The sequence below is a fragment of the Hyperolius riggenbachi genome, chromosome 9 (genome assembly GCF_040937935.1).
Source record: "Hyperolius riggenbachi isolate aHypRig1 chromosome 9, aHypRig1.pri, whole genome shotgun sequence".
Lineage (NCBI taxonomy): Eukaryota > Metazoa > Chordata > Amphibia > Anura > Hyperoliidae > Hyperolius > Hyperolius riggenbachi.
The window spans coordinates 61,950,514-61,974,268 of NC_090654.1; the positions used below are offsets into that span (position 1 = coordinate 61,950,514).

At 44.2% G+C, this 23,755-nt stretch overlaps 1 protein-coding gene across 3 annotated transcripts in view; it reads left to right on the forward strand.

The window, feature by feature from the left end:
- The window catches only part of DAG1 (dystroglycan 1), a 165,525-nt gene extending 146,289 nt beyond the window's left edge, over nucleotides 1–19,236 (forward strand). For all 3 annotated transcript variants that reach the window (XM_068252902.1, XM_068252903.1, XM_068252901.1), the window contains 2 exons: nucleotides 1,482–1,836; nucleotides 15,639–19,236. In XM_068252902.1, coding sequence (XP_068109003.1) covers nucleotides 1,564–1,836; nucleotides 15,639–18,014 — 2,649 coding nt within the window. In that variant the 5' untranslated portion in view covers nucleotides 1,482–1,563 and the 3' untranslated portion in view covers nucleotides 18,015–19,236. The remainder of the gene's footprint in view (nucleotides 1–1,481; nucleotides 1,837–15,638) is intronic.
- The last annotated feature ends 4,519 nt before the right edge of the window (nucleotides 19,237–23,755 follow it).

A 23,755-nucleotide genomic window follows, 5' to 3' on the forward strand; every position in this document is an offset into this window, starting at 1 on the left:
TTTGCATAAATCAGCATCAATGCAGAATTATTTCCATCTCGTTGACTATCTCTATTAGTGACACAGCTACACATCAGGCTTTATTCTTACAGCATAGATGTTATTTAGTATATATGAGATTCCTGTGTACACATCATGTATACAGTCACAATCAGATATGTATATCTGACCTTAAAAATACGAGGACTGCTTTATTGAAGCAGCACAAGTAACTAATTTTGATTGGTTTATTTCATTTTTGTGGACGAAGCACAGCTATTACTGTATATATACATTATTTTTAATGACTATTATCTGAGAAATAGAATATTTTATCATATTTTCTATTTTAATTAGTTACAAATTCATTCGGAGTCGGTGCATTTTTTCCCGACTCCGACTCCAGGCACCCAAAATTGCCCGACTCCACGACTCCGACTCCACAGCCCTGCCTCCCAGGAGGCAGAATTTGTCATTAGAAAATGAGATCTTCTAGCAGCCGACCCAGGGGGTGTGTTCGTTGAATGTCTTGGTTCTGCTAACGTGGCTTGTTGCATTTCAATGCAATACCTATGCGTTACGGTAACAAAGCATGTGACGCGGTAATGCTCTGCAACAGAAAATGCACCCATTAACAGTGAAGCATACTTTTCATTGTTTAAGTCGTTGTCAGACTCTAAGCCCACGGGCCAAATGCAGGCCTCCTCGCCATTTTATGTGGCCCTGGAGAGCTTCAATGTGCACCATTGTAAGCAGCAAAAGAACAGGAGTACACGGCCTTCCCGTCCAAAGTCTGACAGTTAGAGCCCTGAGCGCAGCAACCACCCTTGGGACCCCCCTGCTAAATTAGCATAGGCCCCACATCCTTGGATACAAAACCCACATACCTTTCCCCCTGCTACCCTTTACCCATATAGCAGAGCAGTGTAATTACCCGCTACAGCAATATGTTGCGTCTCTTCTGTTCTTCCTGGCCACTGCACACTCTATACACCCCTCCAGCTCTCAGTCATGTCACATGCATTCAGAGCCAGAGGTATTCTATAAATATTATTAAATTGCTCCACCGCTCTACTATGCAGAGGGGGAGAAGCAGAGGTCCACGCCCCCCTCCATGGCCACTATAGTTACGCCACTACTATATTTGAGACTGCTCAGTAAATGTGAAATCTTAATAAGCAATTTGGCCCGCGACTAAGAAGATGTTAGCTTTTGAGATTTTGTTCCCTTACATGATTGAGTTGACACCCCAGCTCTAGTTTGTTGTTTCATTGTATGAGGTGCCACTTTTCCGATCCGTTGCATTACCGCGGTCACTGGGAACGTGACTCCCACAGTGAACCTAGCATGAAGGGTGTGTCCTATCTGTTCCCTGGGGGCGGAGACTCTCTGTGTGTCACAGATCTTCCTGTCGTGGGGAGGAGTCATCTCATTGTACCCATCATTATGTTGTATGACTATAATCTAACCTTGCATATTAATGATTTCTTCTCTCTTTGCAGGTTGTCCATTATGAAGGAGCACCGTGTCCATTGACTGGAGCCACTTCCCTCACTTGCCTGTAGCTCTGTGAAGACGTGAAGGATGGAGGCGGGATGTGTTTCGCTTTGCCCTCTTTGGAGGACGGTTTTGGTGCTGCTTTTGGCCTCGTGTGCACGGTCAGCATGGCTGAGCGACTCCTCAGACATCGCCCAGGACTGGGACAACCAGCTGGAAGCCTCCATGCATACACTGTTCCCTGAACGAGAGACTGTGGCCCCGCCCACTGGCATCCCAGACAGCTCTGCCATGGTGGGGCGTGTCTTCAGAATCCCCCTCCCTGCCCATTTATGTCCTACTGATGGAGGATTAGTCAAGGTGAGGATGGCTCCAGTCACGGTTACTAGATTTATTGCCCACTTTTTCTTTCTTTCTTTGTGTGTCTCATACTCTCCTCTCTGGGACTTGGCTGGTTCTATAGCTGTAGCAGCCAAGCTACAACTCATACATTACATGCAGGGCCCCATATACATTGGAGCACAGACAGAGTGTAACTTTCAGCGGCTGATAGTGGCAGCAGTGCGAACACACAGCTGGGACGAGCGGTTTGCTAATGTCTGTGGAGGGGATAATGGGGAACTAACACTGATTGTACAGCTGATCTTAGGACGAACAATAACCATTCACGATTGCTAGGGCAATTTACACAAGCCACTCACCATCCAATCAAAACGAGCATACTGTCCATTTATCAGAGGTAACTTCTCCTGCAGGTCCGTTAGAAACTATCTATAAACAATAGTTGTATTGCCTGTCCATTGGGGGGGGGGGGGGGGGGTGCTGGTAGTTCTCAATTGGTCCTGGGCATATGCAAAACACTTTATCGAAAGATGCAGGAACATCATGTGTGCAGCTTGCAATTGGTCCAATCAAATCCACTTCCTGTGCATTTTGATTGGTTTAGTTTCAAGCTGCATACAGTTTTTATCTTATTGACAATCTCTAGATGTGACACAGGCAGCCTAAGGGCTTGTTCACACTATGAGCGTTCGTGTATTTTTTTTTTCAAGCGCTGGCGATTGTAGAAATCGCCCTAAAAGCGATTGTGCAATGATTCCTAATGAGTGTTTACATATGAGCGGATCAGTTGTGATCCGCTTCCAAAGGCGCTGCCTGTACCATTTTCGAAGCGCTTTGCTCAATGGAAGGTTTAGGAAAATCGCTAAGTGCTTGAAAAAGCACTTTCTGTAGCGATTTCCCAAGCACTTTCATGAATAAATACATTGTATTAATTTCCGGGTGAAAGAGTTCACTTCCTGACTGACGTCAGGAAGTGAAAAAAATAATCGCTTTACGAAAGCGCAGGGAAAGCGATTAAAAAAAAAATCTCATTGCTCAGCGCTTGCAATAGCTCTGGCGATTTATAATGTGAACTTAGCCTGGCGTGTCATGTGACAGTGTGCATGTGATGCTGTTACCATGGAGATGAGACACAGGAAGCAGCGAGTGCGTAAGTATTAACCCCTGCTAATCGCCTGCTCACAGGCCAAGGGGAAGCAGGCCAAAAAATGTTAGGAATGCGGTCCGCACAATGGGCTCTATTCATAAAAAAGTTGTGGCGAAAAAACTCCTGGAGGGAAAATACCGCAGCGGTATTTTACACTTCTGGGTGGTCATTCAAAAAAATCTTGCCAGCTGCGATGCAAGTGCGGAGATCTCCCGCTGAAAGCTGGCGGTAAGCTGTCGGAAGGCATGCAGAAACACTTCAGCCGGCAGAGTCTCTCCGTGCACTGCTCTCTCTGGGAGGTCTGTCCCATTCACTTGTATGTAATCCGCAAAATCAGAGGAAGCGGTATTTCCCGTCCACATACCGCTTCCTCTAAACTTTATGAATGGCCATTTTGTTACTTTTTTCTAGATAAATCTAGAAAAACACTGGAGAAGGCGGAAATTTCTCGCTCTGCTGGGGGATCGTAGATTTTCATGCGGGAACAGCTTTTATGAATGCCCACTTTGCTAAATGGACGGGAAAATCCGCTGTTTTGAGCGGAAAACTTGCGGTAAGGTTTTATGAATAGAGCCCAACGCAGACCGGGCCGGATAAAGTTTGCCCAGGCCTGGTATACACGCTCGATCCTTGGCAGAGGCATCTAGTGTGTGTACAGGGCTTGAGAGTGGAAGTTATCAGTGTTAATTACTCAATCAACAGACTAGTCTTCTGTAATGTCAGAGACTTGTTTATTACTCCACTAAAACGAGACATCAAGACATTTTTCTGCCTGTAAAAGTAGCCTGCCAAACCAGCTGGGGGAATGTCATGCAGACTTTCATATGTTTCTAATTTAAAAGCTCTATGTTTATATTGAAATTGTTCCTAATGCCAGACTTGGGACATAGAGTAGGTATATCTGGAGCCCTGTAGACTCCCGTTAGGTTGAGGTGTAACCACAGTGCCTCCGGGACAGGTACGGACACGATGGGAATGTCTCGCTGCTAGACGGCCTCGGAAATGCTTTATTGTCAGCTTCTGTGTCTGAACAAATGGCTGTAATTCCGTCAGCGCTCTACCTCATTACAAATAATGGGCTTTTCTCAAGCTGGCATGAAATATGACTTTTCACAGCTGTGCTGAACTGATGCTGATGTCACATGGGTGCGGGGGAAGGTGCATGGCTGTGAGTAGTGGGAGAGGGTATACAGTTGTGCGGGGTTGTGGAGAGTGTATATTAGGGAAGGGGGAGAGTATGGTGCCTCTGCTGTGTGGTGCAACATGAGGGAATGCAGCTGTGCGATAGAAAATGCTCAACTGGTGAGGGTACACAGCTTTGCAGGGGTTAAAGCACAGATGTGGGGTGCAGAGGTACAGCAGGGGAGGGGTATACAGATCTGCAGGGGGAGGAGCACATCTGTGTTGTGCTGGGGAGGGTATACAGCTTACCAGGGGAAGGTGCATTACTGTACAGTGGTACAGCAGGGGAGTGGTATACTGCTGTGCAGGAGAAGGGGCATTACTGTGTGGTGCAGGGGAGGGTTATACAGCTGTGTGCAGGTGAAGGAGCATTACTGTGTGTGTGGTGCAAGGGAGGGGTATACAGTTCTGCAAATGAAGATGCATTGCTGTGTGGTGCAGCAGGGGAGGGGGTATACAGCTGTGCAGGGGAAGGTGCATTACTGTGCATTGCAGAGGTACAACAGGGGAGGGGGTATACAGTTATGCTAGTAAGAGTGTAGGGTAATTGTAATGTGCAGCAGTAGATGTAATGTGCAGCAGTAGATGTATAGTGATGCTGGGATAGGAAGGAGGATGATCAGGGAAGATTGTATAGCAGGGCAGGCAGTAAGAGGGTAAAAGTCTGTACACAGGAAGGTATAAGGCTGTGCACAGCTGGGAAAGGGAGGGTATGCAGCCCTGCGAGGAATGGTAATTTTTGCAAACGGCTGTAAAGCAGAGGGTAAAGGCTATGTACAGCTGTGCACAGGGCTATATGGCAGTTGGCATATTCCTCTTGCCAACTTTTCCTGATTACATCTGTTGGGACTCCTGGAATGTTCTGATACAGTCTCAGGATGTTTGGGTCTTTGTTTTTTTGCAAACTGGTGTGGTGTCTTCCTTCAAGCAGTATACAAGTGCTATAACCGAACAAACACAGTTATTAAAACTGACTTTTTCATTTCCATATGTAGAAAAATAAGCACCGCTTCAGCCATAATACCTAATATTACCCTGATTGGCAGAACCTGCCTCAGGAAGGCATTTATTATAATTGCCACCAGACTCTGACATCAAATGGGAGTAGCATTTTCAGTTGTGAGATTTTTTTTTGAGGAGTCTTTTCTATGTTTGACCCTTTTAAACCACTCCATATAGTTGAATTTAGATTCAAGCATTCACTTGGCCATTCCAAAGCCCTCCATATTTTTCCTTTCAGGCATCCCTGGATAATGTACTGGGTAAGGGCTCTGCCTTTGACATGGCAGACCAGAGTTTGCATCTTAGCTAGGGTCAGTACCTATTCAATTAGGAGTCCTAGGGCAAGACTTCCTAACTCTGCAGGGTGGCCCCTTGAGCATGCCCTTAGTGGCTGTAGCTCTTGAGTGCTTTGAGTCTAACAGGAGAAAAGCGCCATACAAATGTTAGGATTATTAAGATCTCTTGGTGGGTTTGCTGGAATGTTTAGTCATTATGTTGTATGGTCAATCTTCTGTGAGGTGGTTATCCTCAAGCGCAACAAAGAATCTATTGTATTTTATTAAGGGGTGTTGCCCAGACTCTGACCCAAAATTATCACCACCATGCTTTACAGTTGGTATTTGGTACTTAAGGTAAAATGGAGTCTTTTGCTACCTTAGCCCAAAATGTGCTTTGTCTATCCAGATCACATTTTGGCAGAATGAAAAAAGCTTTAGTTGTACCTGTGTGATTTCCCTGGACAGCATGTCAATCTGAGGTATTTTGTCTTTACTACTGATGATTACTTCCTGTATATCACATGAACTATATCTGCCCTTTTTGTCCTACCTGGCTTGTCCTTGAGGTCAGAGATAACAAGTACACAAGGGAAGAGGAGTGTTTAGTATCTGTCAGAATACTGGGAAACCTCAAAGGATTGCCTCTCCTTCTTTATAGAACTGGAGACAAGTGTTGTATTATTGCTCTTCATTTCAAGAAACATGCAGTTGTTGTGCAGATCCCCTCCAGCCAGCCTAGATGGAGAATTGCCACCCCTTTATTTCACAAGAAAGATGAGTGATCACCTTGCTGAAGAAGTTTAGAGTGTTGTCAGTACCATTTTTGGATTGATGACACCTACCATGGTGGCATTGTGCAGAACGCCTTGTGATGCGTCAGACCAAGAGATACATGGGGTTGTCACTCCTCCAAGCTCGGGGTTGGTCTCCTTTCTTTTTCTGGCTTCTCTACTGTACAGAGTTGGTCAATGGCCTGGAACAAGTATGTAGCCCTTAGTGTTTAAAACCTCATGCTTGCTCTCAGCCCTGACGTTTGAAGCTTTAAAACTGATTCAGCAATTACTTCTGCCATAGTTCTGTTCTAATGGTATTTTTTTTATTATTATTATATTATATCATTATATACAGTATTTGTTGCAGAGAAAACAGTGTTTAGCGAGGGAGAATCTGGTGCACTATCATCTCTGGAAGCATAGTATATTCCAAACACTTAATGATAAATCCAGCCCAGGTTTCTTGGATCCTTCGCTGTTCTCCATCCTTCATTTAAGCCAAGGCATAGTCTCAGTTGAGGGATTAGGTTCTTGAAGCTTTGTGGATCCAGGAACCCCTCCCTAATTTCCTCCCATGAATTCATAGACCCAATGGAGGAAGCAACTGCCTCTAGTACTTATTTATAATTAATCTCTAGCTACATGAAAGCCAAACCCCAGGAAATAGGGGGGACCATATGTGTCTTCAGACCAGGGATTCATCAAAGCACTTCCAGGTTTTTAGAAGAACAGTTTCATTGTAGACGTTGTTGGAGCTCAATTACTGGAACGGAGATCTTATTACGGGAACAGACTCCCAATACCGAACAGGATACGCAGGTTCATTACACGAGTGTCTTGTGTCATTTGACGCCGTTCTTCTCCCACAACAATGCATCCTTCATTGCCTCTCATAGACGTTTTGTCTGTTTCTAACTGATCTCTATCTGGAAATTCCCGTCTTTTACCTCTTCCTGTTCAACGTAGTAGTATTAAGCAACGTACACACTTGCTGAGGAACTGAATAATCATATCCCGGGGCTTCTGAATTGAAATTCAACCTCTTTTTAATTACTGATGGGGAGAGAAAATTGAAAAATATGACTTGAGGGAATAGGGCGTCCCAGAGTTATGGTGGGCTTCAAAACTCCTCCATTGTTCTCAGATCAAAGCACCTCCTCATATGTCATAAGAGTGGCAAGGTGTTGTATGTAGGAATGTTAAAAGGTTATTTAACCCTAAAGTTATCTTATAAGCACTTGTAAATGTCCCCTTTAGTGTCCAGGATTCTGAGTGGTGGAAGCTGAGCTCTGAGCTGTGCGGGGGCGTCCAGTGGTCTCACAGTGACCTTGTGTCAGCTGCTAATATTCTGTCTGGATTAGTGTGTTAGTATGTGGCAGATCTGTGTTCCAGGTATTGTTTTCGGAGATCCTAAACACACAATCCCGGGAAGTTCATAAAACCACCAAACACAGAACAGGAAAGCCAAGAAATATACGAACGACATAAAAGGCATGAAAAGTCCCTATCCAAATACAATGTTTATGTAAGAACGATGTCCAGCACAGAACCTTGTGACTGTAGGGTAATAGTGTAGAATGACAGGAGGGATGTAACACTATAGGGTGACAGAATGGACATCAGACCTGCAGGGTGATATAAGGGACATTGCAGGAATAGATGCGGTGATATAAGAGATCTAGCGATTGTATTGACAGATGTCTCCCTGATCAGAGAGAGATCTGTTGGCTGCCCATACACCACAGGCCGATTCTCGATCAATTCCATTATGATATTTCTTGTGAATCAGCCTTGTGATATTGTCCTCACCTCTGGACTAGGTGAGATTTGAATGCACAGGAATGGGGGGGGGGGGCACATTAACTTTTAGGGGAACATCAGCCAGTGGTTCCGTTGCGTTTGTCAGTCATAACTATATCGCAAGCTGTTACAGCCGCCCACCTGATCGACCACAGCGGCCCGAGATTTTGCAGCATGCTTGATCGATACATTTCACCAATTTCTGCCCGAAATCAGTCTAATCGTTGATCAGCAAGCTTGCTGCGGGACCGATTATGGAATTGGGTGCTCGATCAGGCTGCAAAATCGCTAAATGTATGTCCACTTAAAGAGCAATGGAAGATTAGAAGCTGCATAGCGTTGTGGTATATTACACCAGCCCTTCAATCAATTCTGCTGAAATCTAGTAGTAATCAAGATAAGATGGTAGACTGGATTACTACTACCTGATTGATTTTTGCAAACAGCGAGTTACTAATTGCTTGCCATATCTACCTATGTATTGCTAGCCTAATATAGGTAAATACAATTCAAGCTAAGCCTGCTGGAAACCATAGCAACGGTATGCTGATTTGTACTCTGGATTTCTCTGAATTCTCACCTTTTATTTTGTGCCTCAGGATCGGGGCTAACCTAGTAGTTAGCGCACATATTAGGAAATAAAATTACCATCATTGTATTTTCTCAAAGCTTAGTGAACTGAGTCATTTGGAAGGAGTTTAAGGACATATCGGTGGGATGCATTTCTGTGCATGCTAATCGCTACTTCCTGCCAAGAAGTTACTACAGTGCCTTGCATGGTCCATTCCAGACCTGACTGTAAGCTAAAATGGACAAGGATCTCTCTCATTGTGTACCTTGCTGTACTATCTATCAGTACACTGATAGGTGCACTGAATAACGTTATGTCATTACAGTGGCACCTGTAACGTGATATATTGAGCATCAAGTAAAGAGTCAGTTCCTTAAAGGGCCACTGTCACAAAAATCTTAAAATGTAAAATATATGTAAACATATACAGATAAGTACATTCCAGAGTAAAATGAGCCATAAATTACTTTTCTCCTTTGTTGCTGTCATTTACAGTGACTAGTAGGAATCTGACAGAACTGACAGGTTTTAGACTAGCACAACTCCTCATAGAGGATTCTCAGGGCTTTCTTTATTTTTAAAAGCACTAAGTGAATGGCAGTTGCTTCGTCCAACTGCCAAAAAAGTGTGCAGTGAGCACGGAGGCTGGCCAGCGATGCTGGCCATGCTGAGAATCCCCTATGGAGAGATGGACTAGCCCAAAATCTGTTGGTAATGTCAGATTTCTACTACTTACTGTAAGTGACAGCAACACAGGAGAGAAGTAATTTATGGACCATTTTACTCTGGAAGAAACATGCTTAGTAGCTGGATAGTGTACTGGTTAAGGGCACTGCCTTTGACATGGAAGACCAGGGTTCGAATCCTGGCTAGGGTACCTATTCAGTAAGGAGTTCAAGGCAAGTCTCCTTAAAGAGGAACTCCAGTGAAAACAATAATTATGTATAAATGATTTAGTCAGTGTTTGCCCATTGTAAAATCTTTCCTCCCCCTGATTTACATTCTGACATTTATTACATGGTGACATTTTTACTGTTGGCAGGTGATGTAGCTGCTGCATGGGTTTTTGGCAGTTGGAAACCGCTGTAAACAGCTATTTCCCACAATGCAACAAGGTTCACAGACCGGAAACTGCCAGGAGTACCACAGTCCTCAGTTTCCTGTGGGAGGGGTTTCACCACAATATCAGTCATACAGCGCCCCCTGATGGTCTGTTTGTGAAAAGGAATAGATTTTTCATGCAAAAGGGGGTATCAGCTACTGATTGGGATGAAGTTCAATTCTTGGTCGGAGTTTCTCTCTAACACTGCAGGGTGGTCTCTTGTTCGTGTCCCAGTGGCTGCAGCTCTTGTGCACTTTGAGTCCAACAGGAGAAAAGCGCTGTACAAATGTTCGGATTATTATTGCGCTTCTTATTTGTGTTGAAATATATTTAAAATTTTCCGTTTTTTGTGACAGTGGTTCTTTAAGGTGATGTTGGAAGCATGCATGTTCATTTTTTCCTAAGGTTCTGAACCTCTTTGATACGGTTGGATTTCTGAAGTCTAGACATGTACATCACTCCGGCTGGTGGTGTGGGATCTACCCAGAAGTCCTTTGTGATCTACGCAATGGGCACCGCTGGTCTAAACTTACAGAACAGCTACTAAATCAAAAATTGCTAAAAACCAAAGGCTGGGTTCTCCACAATACATTTTGATGCATGTGCTGTCATCGCTGACTGGGTCCATTGCCACGCTGGAGCAGAGGCGTGCCAATCAAATAGCAACACAATCCCCTGTTCAGAAAAATGCATGCAGTCAGATTTTCTTGTAGGAATTGAAAATCGAACAGATCAGTTTGATCTGGCCATAGACCATTATTGCAGACCTCAGCTTGTCCAGGCCATCAAAATATAGTGCAGTGAACATACTGTGAACCAAACCTAATGCTGGTGCATAGCTGCTTATGAGTCTGCATAGCCATAGGTCAGTCAACGCACTCAAGCGGACCCCTATCTACTAATGAAAGCTCCTATTGTGGGCTGAGGAGTTGAAACAGTATTTTTTGTCTGGAGTCAGGAAAAAAAGGCACCAACTCCTAATAAATTTAAACTGTAATTTATAAGAGAAGATATGATAAAATGTTCTATTTCTTAGATAATGGTCATAAATATATACAGTAATAGCAGTGCTTAGTCCTTAAAAATGAAATAAACCAATCAAAAAAAAAATTGCTTGTGCTGCTTCAATAAAGCAGTCACTGTATTTTTAAAATTAGATATACATATCTGACCGTATATATCTGTGTTCACAGAAAATATAAATAAAATGTATATATTATTCATACCTCTGGCAAATTTTGGCTTAAAGTGTACCAGAGCTCGTATAAATAAAAAGATTTATACATACCTCCAGCCCCATACACTCCAATCGCTCCCACGCCGCCATCCTTAGACGTCTGCAGCGACGGTACCGGGTTCCCGCACTTCCGCCAGTCGGAGCCAGTCTGATGTAAGAGAAGTGCGCCCTCTATGTATATCTCCAGCAGCTGCTGGAGAGATATGCAAAGAGCGCACTTCTCCTGCATAGACTAAAGCCGACTGATGGAAGTGCGGGAACCCGGTACCGGCGCTGCAGAAGACTAAGGACGGCGGCGTGGGAACGATTAGAGCGTATGGGGCTGGAGGTATGTATAAATCTTTTCATTTATATGAGCTCTGAGTCCCTTTAAAGTTTAATTTTTTGATGGAAAATGACATGGGTGTCGCTAAAAGATAAGACGATGTATAAGAGGCATTATTGTGGATAAAAAACAATTTTTAACTTTTATTTACATTTGAGCAAAAAGTGTCCAGTTCAAAATTATTCATACCCTTCAGGTGGGAGGTAATTTGTGTCTCAGCAGAGCTCATTCACTACCTCAGTGGATTTCCACAAAGCATGCACTGCTAGTTATACTAGAGGATGGGGTTAGCTGCGCTATAATGCACAGCGGGCCCATACACACAGCAGTGCTGTTACACAGCGGAGCACACATGCATTCTGCTGTTAAATGGGAAATGCGTGTGAAGAAGCAGCGTCCAGGAGATCACCATGACACTTTATTTATCAGGAGGTATTTTGGTGCTGATGAGGCTTTTTACGTTGTAGGTGCATTTTAATTTTTAAATGCCATCTCCAGTCCACTATATTGATTTCTCCTCTACAGGGACTCTGCAAAATGTAGAATAGAGGAAAGGGGGTCCCGACAATGCAATTAACTTGAAAGTGCTAGAATTGTGCTATAATGGGTTTGTGCAGTAGGGCTCAGGAAGGTACACCGGCTCCCGGGACTGGACCCATCTTCAGGGGTTAACGCTACAGTATGATAAGGTATGGCATGTAGCATGCGGATATTTACAGTTGTGGTGTAAGAGGAGATGGCGAGCGGTTATGTTGGAAAGGTCAGCATTGTGTGTACACTAAATATACTCCAGTTACTCACAGTGCAGACATGTCACATTCTTTTCTGCTAAAAATACTGTTATTGGACTGCACACTGTTCAGGCTCCATGCTGGTCACAAGAGTGGGCCAGACAGAGAAGTGGTGGGAAATGGTGATGACCAGTGTAACTTATGGACAGAGGTTAAACGGCAGTAAAGTCTTGGTGGAGTTCCATTCATTGGTGCAGGATATGGACAGGGCAGCATGGGGTTCCCACTGGCTATTTTAGAATGTGGACTGGAACCAGCGATTAGGTTTTTAGTTCCAGTGGCTATGCTATTTTAGTATATGGACTGGGAGCAGTGGTTAGGGTTCCAGTAGGTAGTATAGTGTGTGAATAGGGCGCAGTGGTAGAGGATGCAGTAGCTGTTGTAGTATGTAGACAAGAGCAAGGGTGGATGTTCTAGTAACTGGTTTATATAGTCAGTGAAGAGTAGTAAGGGTATCCATTGGCCAGTGCAGTATAAAGTACATATCTTTAAGGTGGTTTGGGTTCATGTGCTTGTGTAGTGTAGTACCGGTTCCCTCAGATGTTGGTGTAGAATATAGAGAAAAATTGTGGTTTGGGTTTCAGTGATCGATATAAGCCACTTTTACTGGGTGGGTGGGTGGCATAGTTGTAAACAAGGATAGGTGGGAGAGGTCTAGTTGTCTGGTGTAGTATGTGGGCAAGGATAGGGGGGGGGGGGGTAGGTTTTTTGCTGGCTAGTTTAGTATGTGGACAAGAATAGGTAATGAAGGTTCTACTGGCTGTGTAGTATGTGGGTAGGGATCGGTGGAGGAGGTTCTGCTGGCTGGTGTAGTATGTGGACAGGGATGGATTGTTACAGTTCCCACTGGCTGTTGTAGTAGGTGGGCAGGGATAGGTGGTAGAGGTTATGCTGGCTGGTCTATTATGTGGGCAGGTATAGGTGAAGTATGTGGGCAGGGATAGGTGGATGAGGTTCTGCTGGCTGGTGTAGTATCTGGGCAGGAATAGGTGGAGGAGTATCGGCATGCTGGTCTAGTATGTGGGCAGGGATAGGTGGATGAGGTTCTGCTGGCTGCTGTAGTATCTGGTCAGGAATAGGTGGAAGAGTATCTACTTGCAGGTCTAGTATGTGGGCAGAGATAGGTGAAGGATGATCTGCTAGCTGGTGTGGCATGAACAGACATGGGTGGTTTGAATTCCGTGACCAGTGGAGTATATGTGGACCAGTTTTGGTTGATGGTAAGAGTTCTGTGGCTGGGCAGAATGTTGAGCTAAAAATAGGACTGATCAGGAGTGTAGGAATATTACATTGGGTGCTCCAGGACTTTCCTAAACCCAGTATACTGCACCAATATGTTTGCATGTAGTAAACTGGGTGCTGTGTACTGTCAGCTTTACACTGGTGTTTCATCGATGCTGCTTGTTCCACAGTCCTCTGTCACCAGTTACAGGTCAATGTCGCCACTACAGTCGATGGCTTCAATGAAACATGTAGCACATTCCAAATATAGGCCGTGTCTACAGTGCAAGTCCCGCTATAAATAGACATTCTCCCCGCCTGAAAGACCTCTTCAGAAATATCCGCATGTACTGTGATCCCCCTGAGGCATGCTGGGTACACTGAGCCTAGAAACGAGTGCACTATCTTGCGTGTCTTCAGCCCTCAATGACTTACAAAACGCGCCTGCTTTACTTTATGGGAAGAGTTTTCTGTTCATTGCTTCTTGGTCATTTCTTGATAGAAGCATTGACACTCTGTTTCAGACAGATTTGTGTTTTGTTTTATTTATATATCGTCAAAAACACATACTATAATTTACAATGCAATTCTTAGTTTTTTTATTACTTGGCTGGCTGAGTTTGAAAACCGGTCTTCCTGTGCCATAGCAAGTCTTTAATTCAATTCTTGATCAGTATTTCTGATTAGATTCCAGATTGTATGCATCTTGGAATTTGGCCAATCAAAACCAGCAGGAAAACCATTTGATTGGTCCATTCCAAGCTGTGTAGAAATTTACATGCATGACAGAAGTTTTTGACCATCTTTTATTTAGGAGTGTGGAAATTTTTGAAATTAAAGCCGCAGGGACAGCCATACTATCCCAGGAAAAAAAAAAGTAGATACATACTTGTTTTACTTGCATAGCATATATATTGTATTGCCTATGTTTTGATAGTGAATTCTATATAGTAAATAAAGAGAAAACGGTTTCCATGTATTTTCCATCTTTACTGCCTCTGACTGAAGCCAATCATGATGTAATTTCCTCCTTTACCGCTTTTTTATTCTCCACTGTCAAATCTGTAAACTCATGTGAGCACAGCATAGATTGTATTTCAGCTGCTTCTGCAGAGGGGTGAGGTGTATTGCCCTTCTCAGCCTTATGCCACACTGAACTGCCCTCAGCCAATCAGTGAGGAGATAACATGCTTCCTTCTCCCCGGCAATGTACCAGAATAGAGCCAGGCTGACTGAGATAAGATTAATCACGGCAGAAACCTATATGATTATATTGGAATGCTTGCAATGCTGTAGACTGAATAATAAACACAGAGCAGTGGGTAAATGGAATTTGATTTTTTGGCTGACAATCCCACTTTGAAGCGAACTTGAAATTTAAAAATGACAGTAGATGGTTAAAGGGACACTTAAGCCAGAAAAAAAAGTTTTACTCACCTGGGGCTTCTACCAGCCCCCTGCAGTAGTCCTGTGCCCTCGCAGCCACTCACTAATCCTCTGGTCCCCCGCTGCCGGCTACTTTCGTTTTTGCCGTCAGGACTGGCTACGCATAGCTTTTACCGCATTCCCGACTGCAATTCAGTATGAAATCTATTGAAAATAGATCTGATGGCATTTTTTTGCCATCAGATAAGTGTTGAATGTGACTCATCTCTCTCACTGAGAAGGAGTTGGAGGACAGCCAAAGAGTGTGTAACATTTCTCAATAGATACATATAACTAAATAGAATGTAACAATCTGAACTTCTGCATATCTCTCCACGGAACTTTAAACCTCTGTGTTTAACCCTTCCAATGCTGGTCTAGTAAAAAAAATGCTTTTTGCATATAATATGTTGTAAATAATGTTTTAGAGCAAAGTTGAAATGCAGGGTTATATTCCGCTTTAAATAAAGTTATCTTGTTTGAGATAAGTCCACTGCTTTTGGCCTCAGTCAGCAGAACTCTTGGAATGCTTTGATCTATCTCTACTAGCAGACTGTTATTGTCTCACTCTGCCCCCTAGTGACAAGTGGCCATAAATATACATTACAGCAGTACTAATTAGAAGCAAGGACATGTAACATAAAAAAAAAATTGAAAGTTATAAATTGGCCTTGAGCACTTGCATGCCTCTAAATAAACTGGCTGCTAAAGGGTTAAAGCAAGGCTTGATTGGTTGCAAATAGTTGTTATAATTTCAGATTCCTACCATTCTTTGTGAATTAATGCTATGTTCTCTCATTCTGTTCTTGCTTAATTCTGTCTCACCTGGGTAGTGTCAGCAGTCTAGTTTGACTCAGACTGTTATATATAATAATGATCACACTACTTCTCTTGCTTGCTGTAATCCATGTAAATGTAGGAGCATATGTGGTTTAACTGATTACTTTTTTTTTTTTTCTCTTCCAGATTAATGAGGTTGGAAAGGAGACACTTCCCTCCTGGTTACACTTGGACAATAATGTACTGGAGGGACTTCCTCTAGAGGGTGATAAAGGACTGTATGAAATATCTGTGTCAACTTTTCAGATGGCACCAAATGGAAGTTCCATCCCGCAAGCTACAGATGTCTTCTCCATCGAGGTTCATCCTGAAGACCACAGTGAACCTCAATCTGTACGGGTGAGCGATCAGGAGACTAATGAGGTGACTCCTTTCCTTTGTGGCACAGACGAGCCCATTACTATTCTCACCATTATTCTGGATGCTGATCTGACAAAAATGAACCCTAGGGAGAGGGTGGATGTTCTAAAGAGGATGAGAGACTTCTCTGTGGTGGAGCTCTTTCAGATGAAACTGGTTCCAGTTGTTAACAACAAACTCTTTGATATGTCTGCATTTATGGCAGGGCCGGGCAATGCAAAGAAAGTTGTTGAAAATGGAGCTTTACTGTCTTGGAAGGTCGGCTGTTCCATGGACCAGAACAGTGTTCCAAACATCAGTTCTGTCGAGGTCCCTGCTAAAGAAGGCACAATGTCTGCCCGGCTTGGTTATCCTGTAGTAGGGTGGCACATTGCTAACAAGAAGCCTAATGTTCCCAAACGGTTAAGACGCCAGATTTACACTACACCAACTCCTGTTATTGCCATTGGACCACCAACCAGTGCTGTCCATGAACCCCCTACTAGAATAGTTCCAACTCCCACCTCACCAGCTATTGCCCCTCCCACAGATACTACTGCACCTCCAGTTCGTGAACCCATTCCTCTCCCTGGGAAACCCACCATCACTATAAGAACCAGAGGCCCCATTATGCACACCCCAACCCTTGGTCCAATCCATCCAACAAAAGTGGAAACTACAAGTGTATTCCCTGGTCCTGTTCGCCCAACTGTCACAAGGCCTTCATATATTGAACCAACAGCTCAAGTCACACCTCCATCTGCAACCACCAAGAAGCCAAGAGTGACCACCTTAAAACCTTCTACAGACTCTACCACCACCACAACCAAGAAGCCTACCAAAAAACCAAGGCCTCCCAAAACTACAAAAACTCCAACCACAAAACTTGAGACCACTTCCCCAAGCCGTACAAGGACATCTACCAGTGGAATTCCACGATCTAGTAACACAGAACCTGAACTCAAAAATCACATTGATAGAGTTGTTGCTTGGGTGGGAACGTATTTTGAAGTTAAAATTCCACCTGACACATTTTATGACAAAGAAGATGGCACAACAGATAACTTAAGACTCACACTGGAGCCAAGGAAAACTGCAAATGAGCGAGATAAGATGTGGGTGATTCTTAACAGTACCAGCCAAGTGATGTATGGTATGCCTGATGCCAGCCATGTAGGGGACCATGAATACTACTTGAAAGCTACTGACAAAGGTGGTCTCACTGCAGTTGATGCTCTTGAAATCCAGGTGCGCAGTCTGTTCCTGAAGCAAGAATCGCCAGTAAAATTCAAAGGGAAGTTCCAGGGAGACCATAATTCTGTGGTTAATGATATCAATAAGAAGATACAGTTGGTCAAGAAGCTTGCGTTTGCATTTGGTGATCGCAACAGCAGCTCCGTTACCTTGAAAAATATCACCAAAGGTTCTATCGTGGTGGAATGGACCAACAACACCTTGCCTGTTGACAAATGTCCAAAGGAGCAAATTGAAGTCATAGCCAGGAAGATTTATGATGAGAATGGTAGACTAAGACCACATTTTGGTACAGCCATGGAACCAGACTTTAAACTTGAGAAGATCAATGTTTCCCTTGCCGGGAGCTGCCGGAATATGAATGATCAATTTGCCTTCCCTTTCACCCCTGAGGATCAGATTGTCACGATTGTTTCTCCAACACTAGCTGCAGATAGAAATCCAGAAAAGAGTAGCGAAGATGATGTATACCTCCATACTGTAATCCCGGCTGTGGTTGTTGCTGCCATTTTGTTAATTGCTGGTATCATTGCCATGATTTGCTACCGTAAGAAACGGAAAGGCAAATTAACCATAGAGGATCAGGCCACATTTATTAAGAAGGGTGTTCCAATTATATTTGCGGATGAATTGGACGATTCTAAGCCACCTCCCTCCTCCAGCATGCCTCTGATTCTCAAGGAGGAGAAAGCCCCTCTACCACCACCGGAATACCCCAGCCAGAATGTGCCAGAGACAATTCCCTTAAACCAGGACACCTTGGGGGAATACACACCGCTAAGGGATGAGGACCCTAATGCCCCCCCATACCAGCCTCCCCCTCCTTTCACAGCGCCCATGGAGGGTAAAGGCTCCCGACCCAAGAACATGACCCCATATCGGTCACCACCCCCATACGTCCCCCCTTAATATACACTGACCAGAGTGGAGGGAGAGTCAGGGCTGTGAGTTTATGGCCTGCAATCTAGTGTCCGGACAACGGAAAACATTGCTGTTGTAAGCAAACTATCAAAGACCTGGGAACGTTTTCTAGAAACTGCTCTCCATGCCTTGCTCCCCCACGGGCGGTGGGACACTTTGAACATCTGCCATTTTTTTCATATTTGTGTTCATACAAGTTGAGATTGCAGGCCCAGATGACTAACGGAAGATAAAGGACTTCCATCTCTCGCTGGGGTGGCCTTTTGGTTCTCTGCTGTTTTTGCCTTTAACACTAACTGTATTTTTTTTTCTTTGTTTTACTTTTATCCACGTGTGTCTAGCTACAGATTATAACGAGAGACAAACAACGAGAGACAAACAAAATCCTAAAAATCAAACAGTCAGAGAGGGGGGGGACGAACCTTACGGAGTTTTTATGTTTTTAATTCACAGTTATTTTATCTCTCATGTGTGTTTGAGACATTTTTAATATTACAAGGAAATGAATTTCCAGTGGTGTTTCAAAAAGTCGAGCTGTGTTTTGGTTCTGCTCGATGTCCAGAAATGTAGAGCTTGCGATGAGCTATTTGTTCCCTTTTTTTTTTTTTTGCCACCTTTTTGAAACACTTCTGAGGACTTTATTTTACATGACGATTGAACATTTTTATGTAGAGCTTTGATTTGATTCTTATGCCACAGAGAAATTTGCACCATGATCTCACCCGCTGCCCCGACCACACACACCTACAATATACATATATCTATCTATCTCTAGAATATATTCAACATTCGCTCCATAGATGCCTCTGGTGCTTTCCCAGCCAGACAATGATCTAAGCAATCACTCATTTTTTTTAAACAACGAGTTTTGATACAGCCTCAAATTGTTTTATTAAAAAAATGTTAAAATTGTAACGCTATGGCTTTGGCGTTATTGGTTGAAGGTGACAATTGCTCACCACTTCAGCTTCTTCTCATAGAGTTGTCTGCATTTTATAGCCATATTTGTTTTTGGTTTTTTGTTTTCCTGTTTTTTTAATTCATATAATGGTTTCATGTATTTATCGTCCTTTTTGTAGGGGAACTGTGGCAAAATTGTTTTTGCTTTCATCCTTAAACAAAATTGTTAAACACTGTTTGTTAAGATGATGGTCTGTCCTCATTTCTGATCTCACGGAGATGGAAGTAAATAAGAAACTATTTGCAATAACGTTCAATGCCTTTCGACTTGGAGGTCAGCAGAATATTACTATACAAAATGACAAAAACACACTTAAGCCATACTGAATGTCGTTGGTGCACAAAGCACCGGGCTTGTCTAGTCCAAGTGGACAATGAGGCAATCGTGACACTGGAACGAGTGGTGGTGATTCGCTATTCTCCCAACCTTCAGAATGTCAAATGTTACCTATCGTGCAGAGATTGTTCCAAGTCTGCTCTAAACAGCCACAATGATGAATCAAAACACCCTGAGGGATTCTGTTATGCTAAAGGTGCATTTACCGCTGCCAGATGGTCTTCTAGCTATAGGCAACTGTCGTATTGTATGGTTGTAAAAGAAAATAGAAATGATTGTATGTGGTTTTTCTATTCCATCATTGCTGCCGCAAGGTCTTGTTCTTACATTAGTGCCCAGAGTCTATCATAGAGGTGTGGTTTCATTTCAAAACAATGATTGGTAGCTCAAACTGGGTGTGGCCATCTTGTGAGTGGAGAAACGGTTGGCCCGTCCATTCACAAGGGAGTAGTGTGGCGGTTAACGTTGTTGGCTTTATGTAAACTTATTCAGTTGTGGGTTGCCATTCAAAATAATGCCCCTGCTAGGTTATTGACTGTTCATTTTAAAGGGTTAGCTGGTTATAAAGAATTGCAGATAGGTAGACAAAACATTTTATAGTTAAAGGACCACTTTTGCGAAAATCTTAAAATATATGTGAACATGTACAGATAAAAAGTACATTTCTTCCAGAGTAAAATGAGCAATACATTATTTTTTTCCTATGTTGCTGTCACTTACAGTAGGTAATAGAAATCTGACAGAACCAACAGGTTTTGGAGTAGACCATCTTCTCATAGGGGGTTCTCAGGGTTTTCTTTATTTTCAAAAGTACTAAGTGAATGGCAGTTGCTCCATTCAGGGACGCTGGCCAGCATCTTTGTATACATATTTTTTCTGAAATTATGTTTTATGAAGAATAAAGGCCATGCTGAGAATCCTCCATTAAGAGATGGACTAGCCCAAAACATGTCGGTTCTATCCTATTTTTACTATCTATCGTAAGTAACAGCAACATAGGAGAAAAGTAGTTTATGGCTCATTTTACTCTGGAAGAAACATACTTTTTTTGTGGTTTTAAACAATTGCATCCTTCCTTTAAAGGGACTCTGAGACAAAAAAGTATAATAAATTTATACATACCTGGGGCTTCCTCCAGCCCCATCAGCATGGATCGCTCCCACGCCGCCGTTCTCTGCTGCCTCTATCGCCGGTACCGCGTCTCGTCACTTCTGCCCGGACGCGGCCAATTGTACGCATCCACAGGGACTCCCTCTGTCTCGCCTGCGCAGTACGAAGGGAGTGCACTGTGGTTGCATCGACTGGCTGAAGTGAAGGGACCCAATAGAGGCGGTGGAGGACGGCGACGTGGGTAGCGATCCCTGCTGATGGGGCTGGAGGAAGTCCCAGGTAGGTATAAATGTATTCTACTTTTCGTTTGAGTCTCTTTAAAGTGACCCTGAGCATGTTCTAAAATCAGAATTCCGCTTACCTGGGGCATCCTCCAGCCCACCATAGGCTGCACGGTCCCCCTGCGTCACTCTGGCTCCTCCCCCAGTCCCGCTAGTCAGCTTTGTTATTGTACGACTTTGGACTGAAGTCGTCAGGGCTGCTCCCCGTTTGGCCGATACACATCATCACGCCGGCAGGCATGAGAGTTCTGCACATGTACGGTTCTCGAATATTGAACCGCACATGTGGAGTGGGAGAGGAGTTAGAATGACGCTGGGGTGCCTCGTGGCCTACGGTGGGCTAGAGGAAAGTTTTTAGGTAAGTGCAAATTCTGATTTTAGAACCTGCTTAGGGTTCCTTTAATTCTACTTCAGGCAAGAAATTGGTTTAAATCGGGTTAACAAGTTACTTATCATGAGTTACATCTACACCTAATTCGCCACAAAAAAATGTGAGTGAAATTTGAACATTCATCACTTTGGGTGCACAGACACTTGATTATACTGGTGTCTAGAATCCAGCTTCTGGAATACTGAGAGTAATTACTTGTGTTCTAGATCAATTTGGTACAGAGAGCATATACACAATACACTGAACTGCCATTCATATGTACTGTAGGTAAGAACAGAGACATCAGTACAAGAGTAAATACGTTACAAGCAGTTTTAAAAAGAGGAGGTAGTTAGTGTTGGACTTAACTCCTCAAAGTAGACTCAATTATTTTGAATTTGATCAAAAAGTAGCTTTTTTTTGAAAATACTCCACTTGTGCAACGTGTTTTGCAGGTACAATCCTGCTTCCTCAGGCAGCGATTGGAGGAAAACTATGATATGTCAGTCAAAAAGCTAAAGTTCCTCTGTGAGCTCTTGAATTTCCCCTTTTGTGTAGCAAATCATATGTGGATTGGGCCGCAGGTAGTCAGTCACAGTAGTGAGAGAACGCTGGAAGTAAATGCACCTTTGGCCTGTAGAGTAATAATTCAAAGCCTTATTCCCTCTAGCCACATCCTGGAGAGCCCAGATGATATCCTCCAAGGGGGCAGCCTATAGAGTGTGTGTGTGTGTCACATGTATGTGTTACTGTGAATGGTATACAATACAACATGGCTGTATAGCGGGTATTCGCCCGTCTGCTCAGCTTCACATAACCAATATTTCATGCCTGTTCTTTCACAAACAGCTGTGTTCACGGCGATAATACAAATCATTTGGTTTGATTTCATTTTTTTCTTTTTATATATTTCGGACAGTTTGTCAGGTTACAACAATATAAACCTTTGAAATGTTATTTATAAGCAACATACGATGGTGACACTTCTAGTTGCTAAAAAATGTTACTAAAATTCTTTAATAAACCACAAACGTGCAGCGTGTTTTGTACTGTAGCTCAACGTCGTGCCTGCTGATGATCTCCAAATCTACATTCATGTTCTACCCCACCTGTAGCCTGCTCTCCTCATTCCTACACTGCACCCATCATCACCTGTAGCCTGCTCTCCTCATTCCTACACTGCACCCATCATCAGCTGTAGCCTGCTCTCCTCATTCCTGCTCTGCTCCTGTCTCCACCTGTAGCCTGCTCTCCTCATTCCTACACTGCGCCCATCATCACCTGTAGCCTGCTCTCCTCATTCCTACACTGCACCCATCATCACCTGTAGCCTGCTCTCCTCATTCCTACACTGCACCCATCATCAGCTGTAGCCTGCTCTCCTCATTCCTGCTCTGCTCCTGTCTCCACCTGTAGCCTGCTCTCCTCATTCCTACACTGCGCCCATCATCACCTGTAGCCTGCTCTCCTCATTCCTACCCTGCACCCACCTCCACGTGTAGCCTGCTCTCCTCATTCCTGCCCTGCTCCTGTCTCCACCTGTAGCCTGCTCTCCTCATTCCTACACTGCGCCTATCACCACCTGTAGCCTGCTCTCCTCATTCCTACACTGCGCCCATCATCAGCTGTAGCCTGCTCTCCTCATTCCTGCCCTGCTCCTGTCTCCACCTGTAGCCTGCTCTCCTCATTCCTACACTGCGCCCATCATCACCTGTAGCCTGCTCTCCTCATTCCTACACTGCACCCATCATCAGCTGTAGCCTGCTCTCCTCATTCCTGCCCTGCTCCTGTCTCCACCTGTAGCCTGCTCTCCTTATTCCTACCCTGCACCCACCTCCATGTGTAGCCTGCTCTCCTCATTCCTGCCCTGCTCCTGTCTCCACCTGTAGCCTGCTCTCCTCATTCCTACACTGCGCCCATCACCTGTAGCCTGCTCTCCTCATTTCTACACTGCACCCATCATCAGCTGTAGCCTGCTCTCCTCATTCCTACCCTGCACCCACCTCCACGTGTAGCCTGCTCTCCTCATTCCTGCCCTGCTCCTGTCTCCACCTGTAGCCTGCTCTCCTCATTCCTACACTGCACCCACCTCCACGTGTAGCCTGCTCTCCTCATTCCTGCCCTGCTCCTGTCTCCACCTGTAGCCCGCTCTCCTCATTCCTACACTGCACCCATCATCACCTGTAGCCCGCTCTCCTCATTCCTACACTGCACCCATCATCACCTGTAGCCTGCTCTCCTCATTCCTACACTGCACCCATCATCAGCTGTAGCCTGCTCTCCTCATTCCTGCCCTGCTCCTGTCTCCACCTGTAGCCTGCTCTCCTCATTCCTACACTGCACCCATCATCAGCTGTAGCCTGCTCTCCTCATTCCTACACTGCGCCCATCATCATCTGTAACCTGCTCTCCTAATTCCTACCCTGCACCCACCTGTAACCTGCTCTCCTCATTCCTGCCCTGCTCCTGTCTCCACCTGTAGCCTGCTCTCCTCATACCTACACTGCGCCCATCATCACCTGTAGCCTGCTCTCCTCATTCCTGCCCTGCTCCTGTCTCCACCTGTAGCCTGCTCTCCTTATTCCTACCCTGCACCCACCTCCATGTGTAGCCTGCTCTCCTCATTCCTGCCCTGCTCCTGTCTCCAGCTGTAGCCTGCTCTCCTCATTCC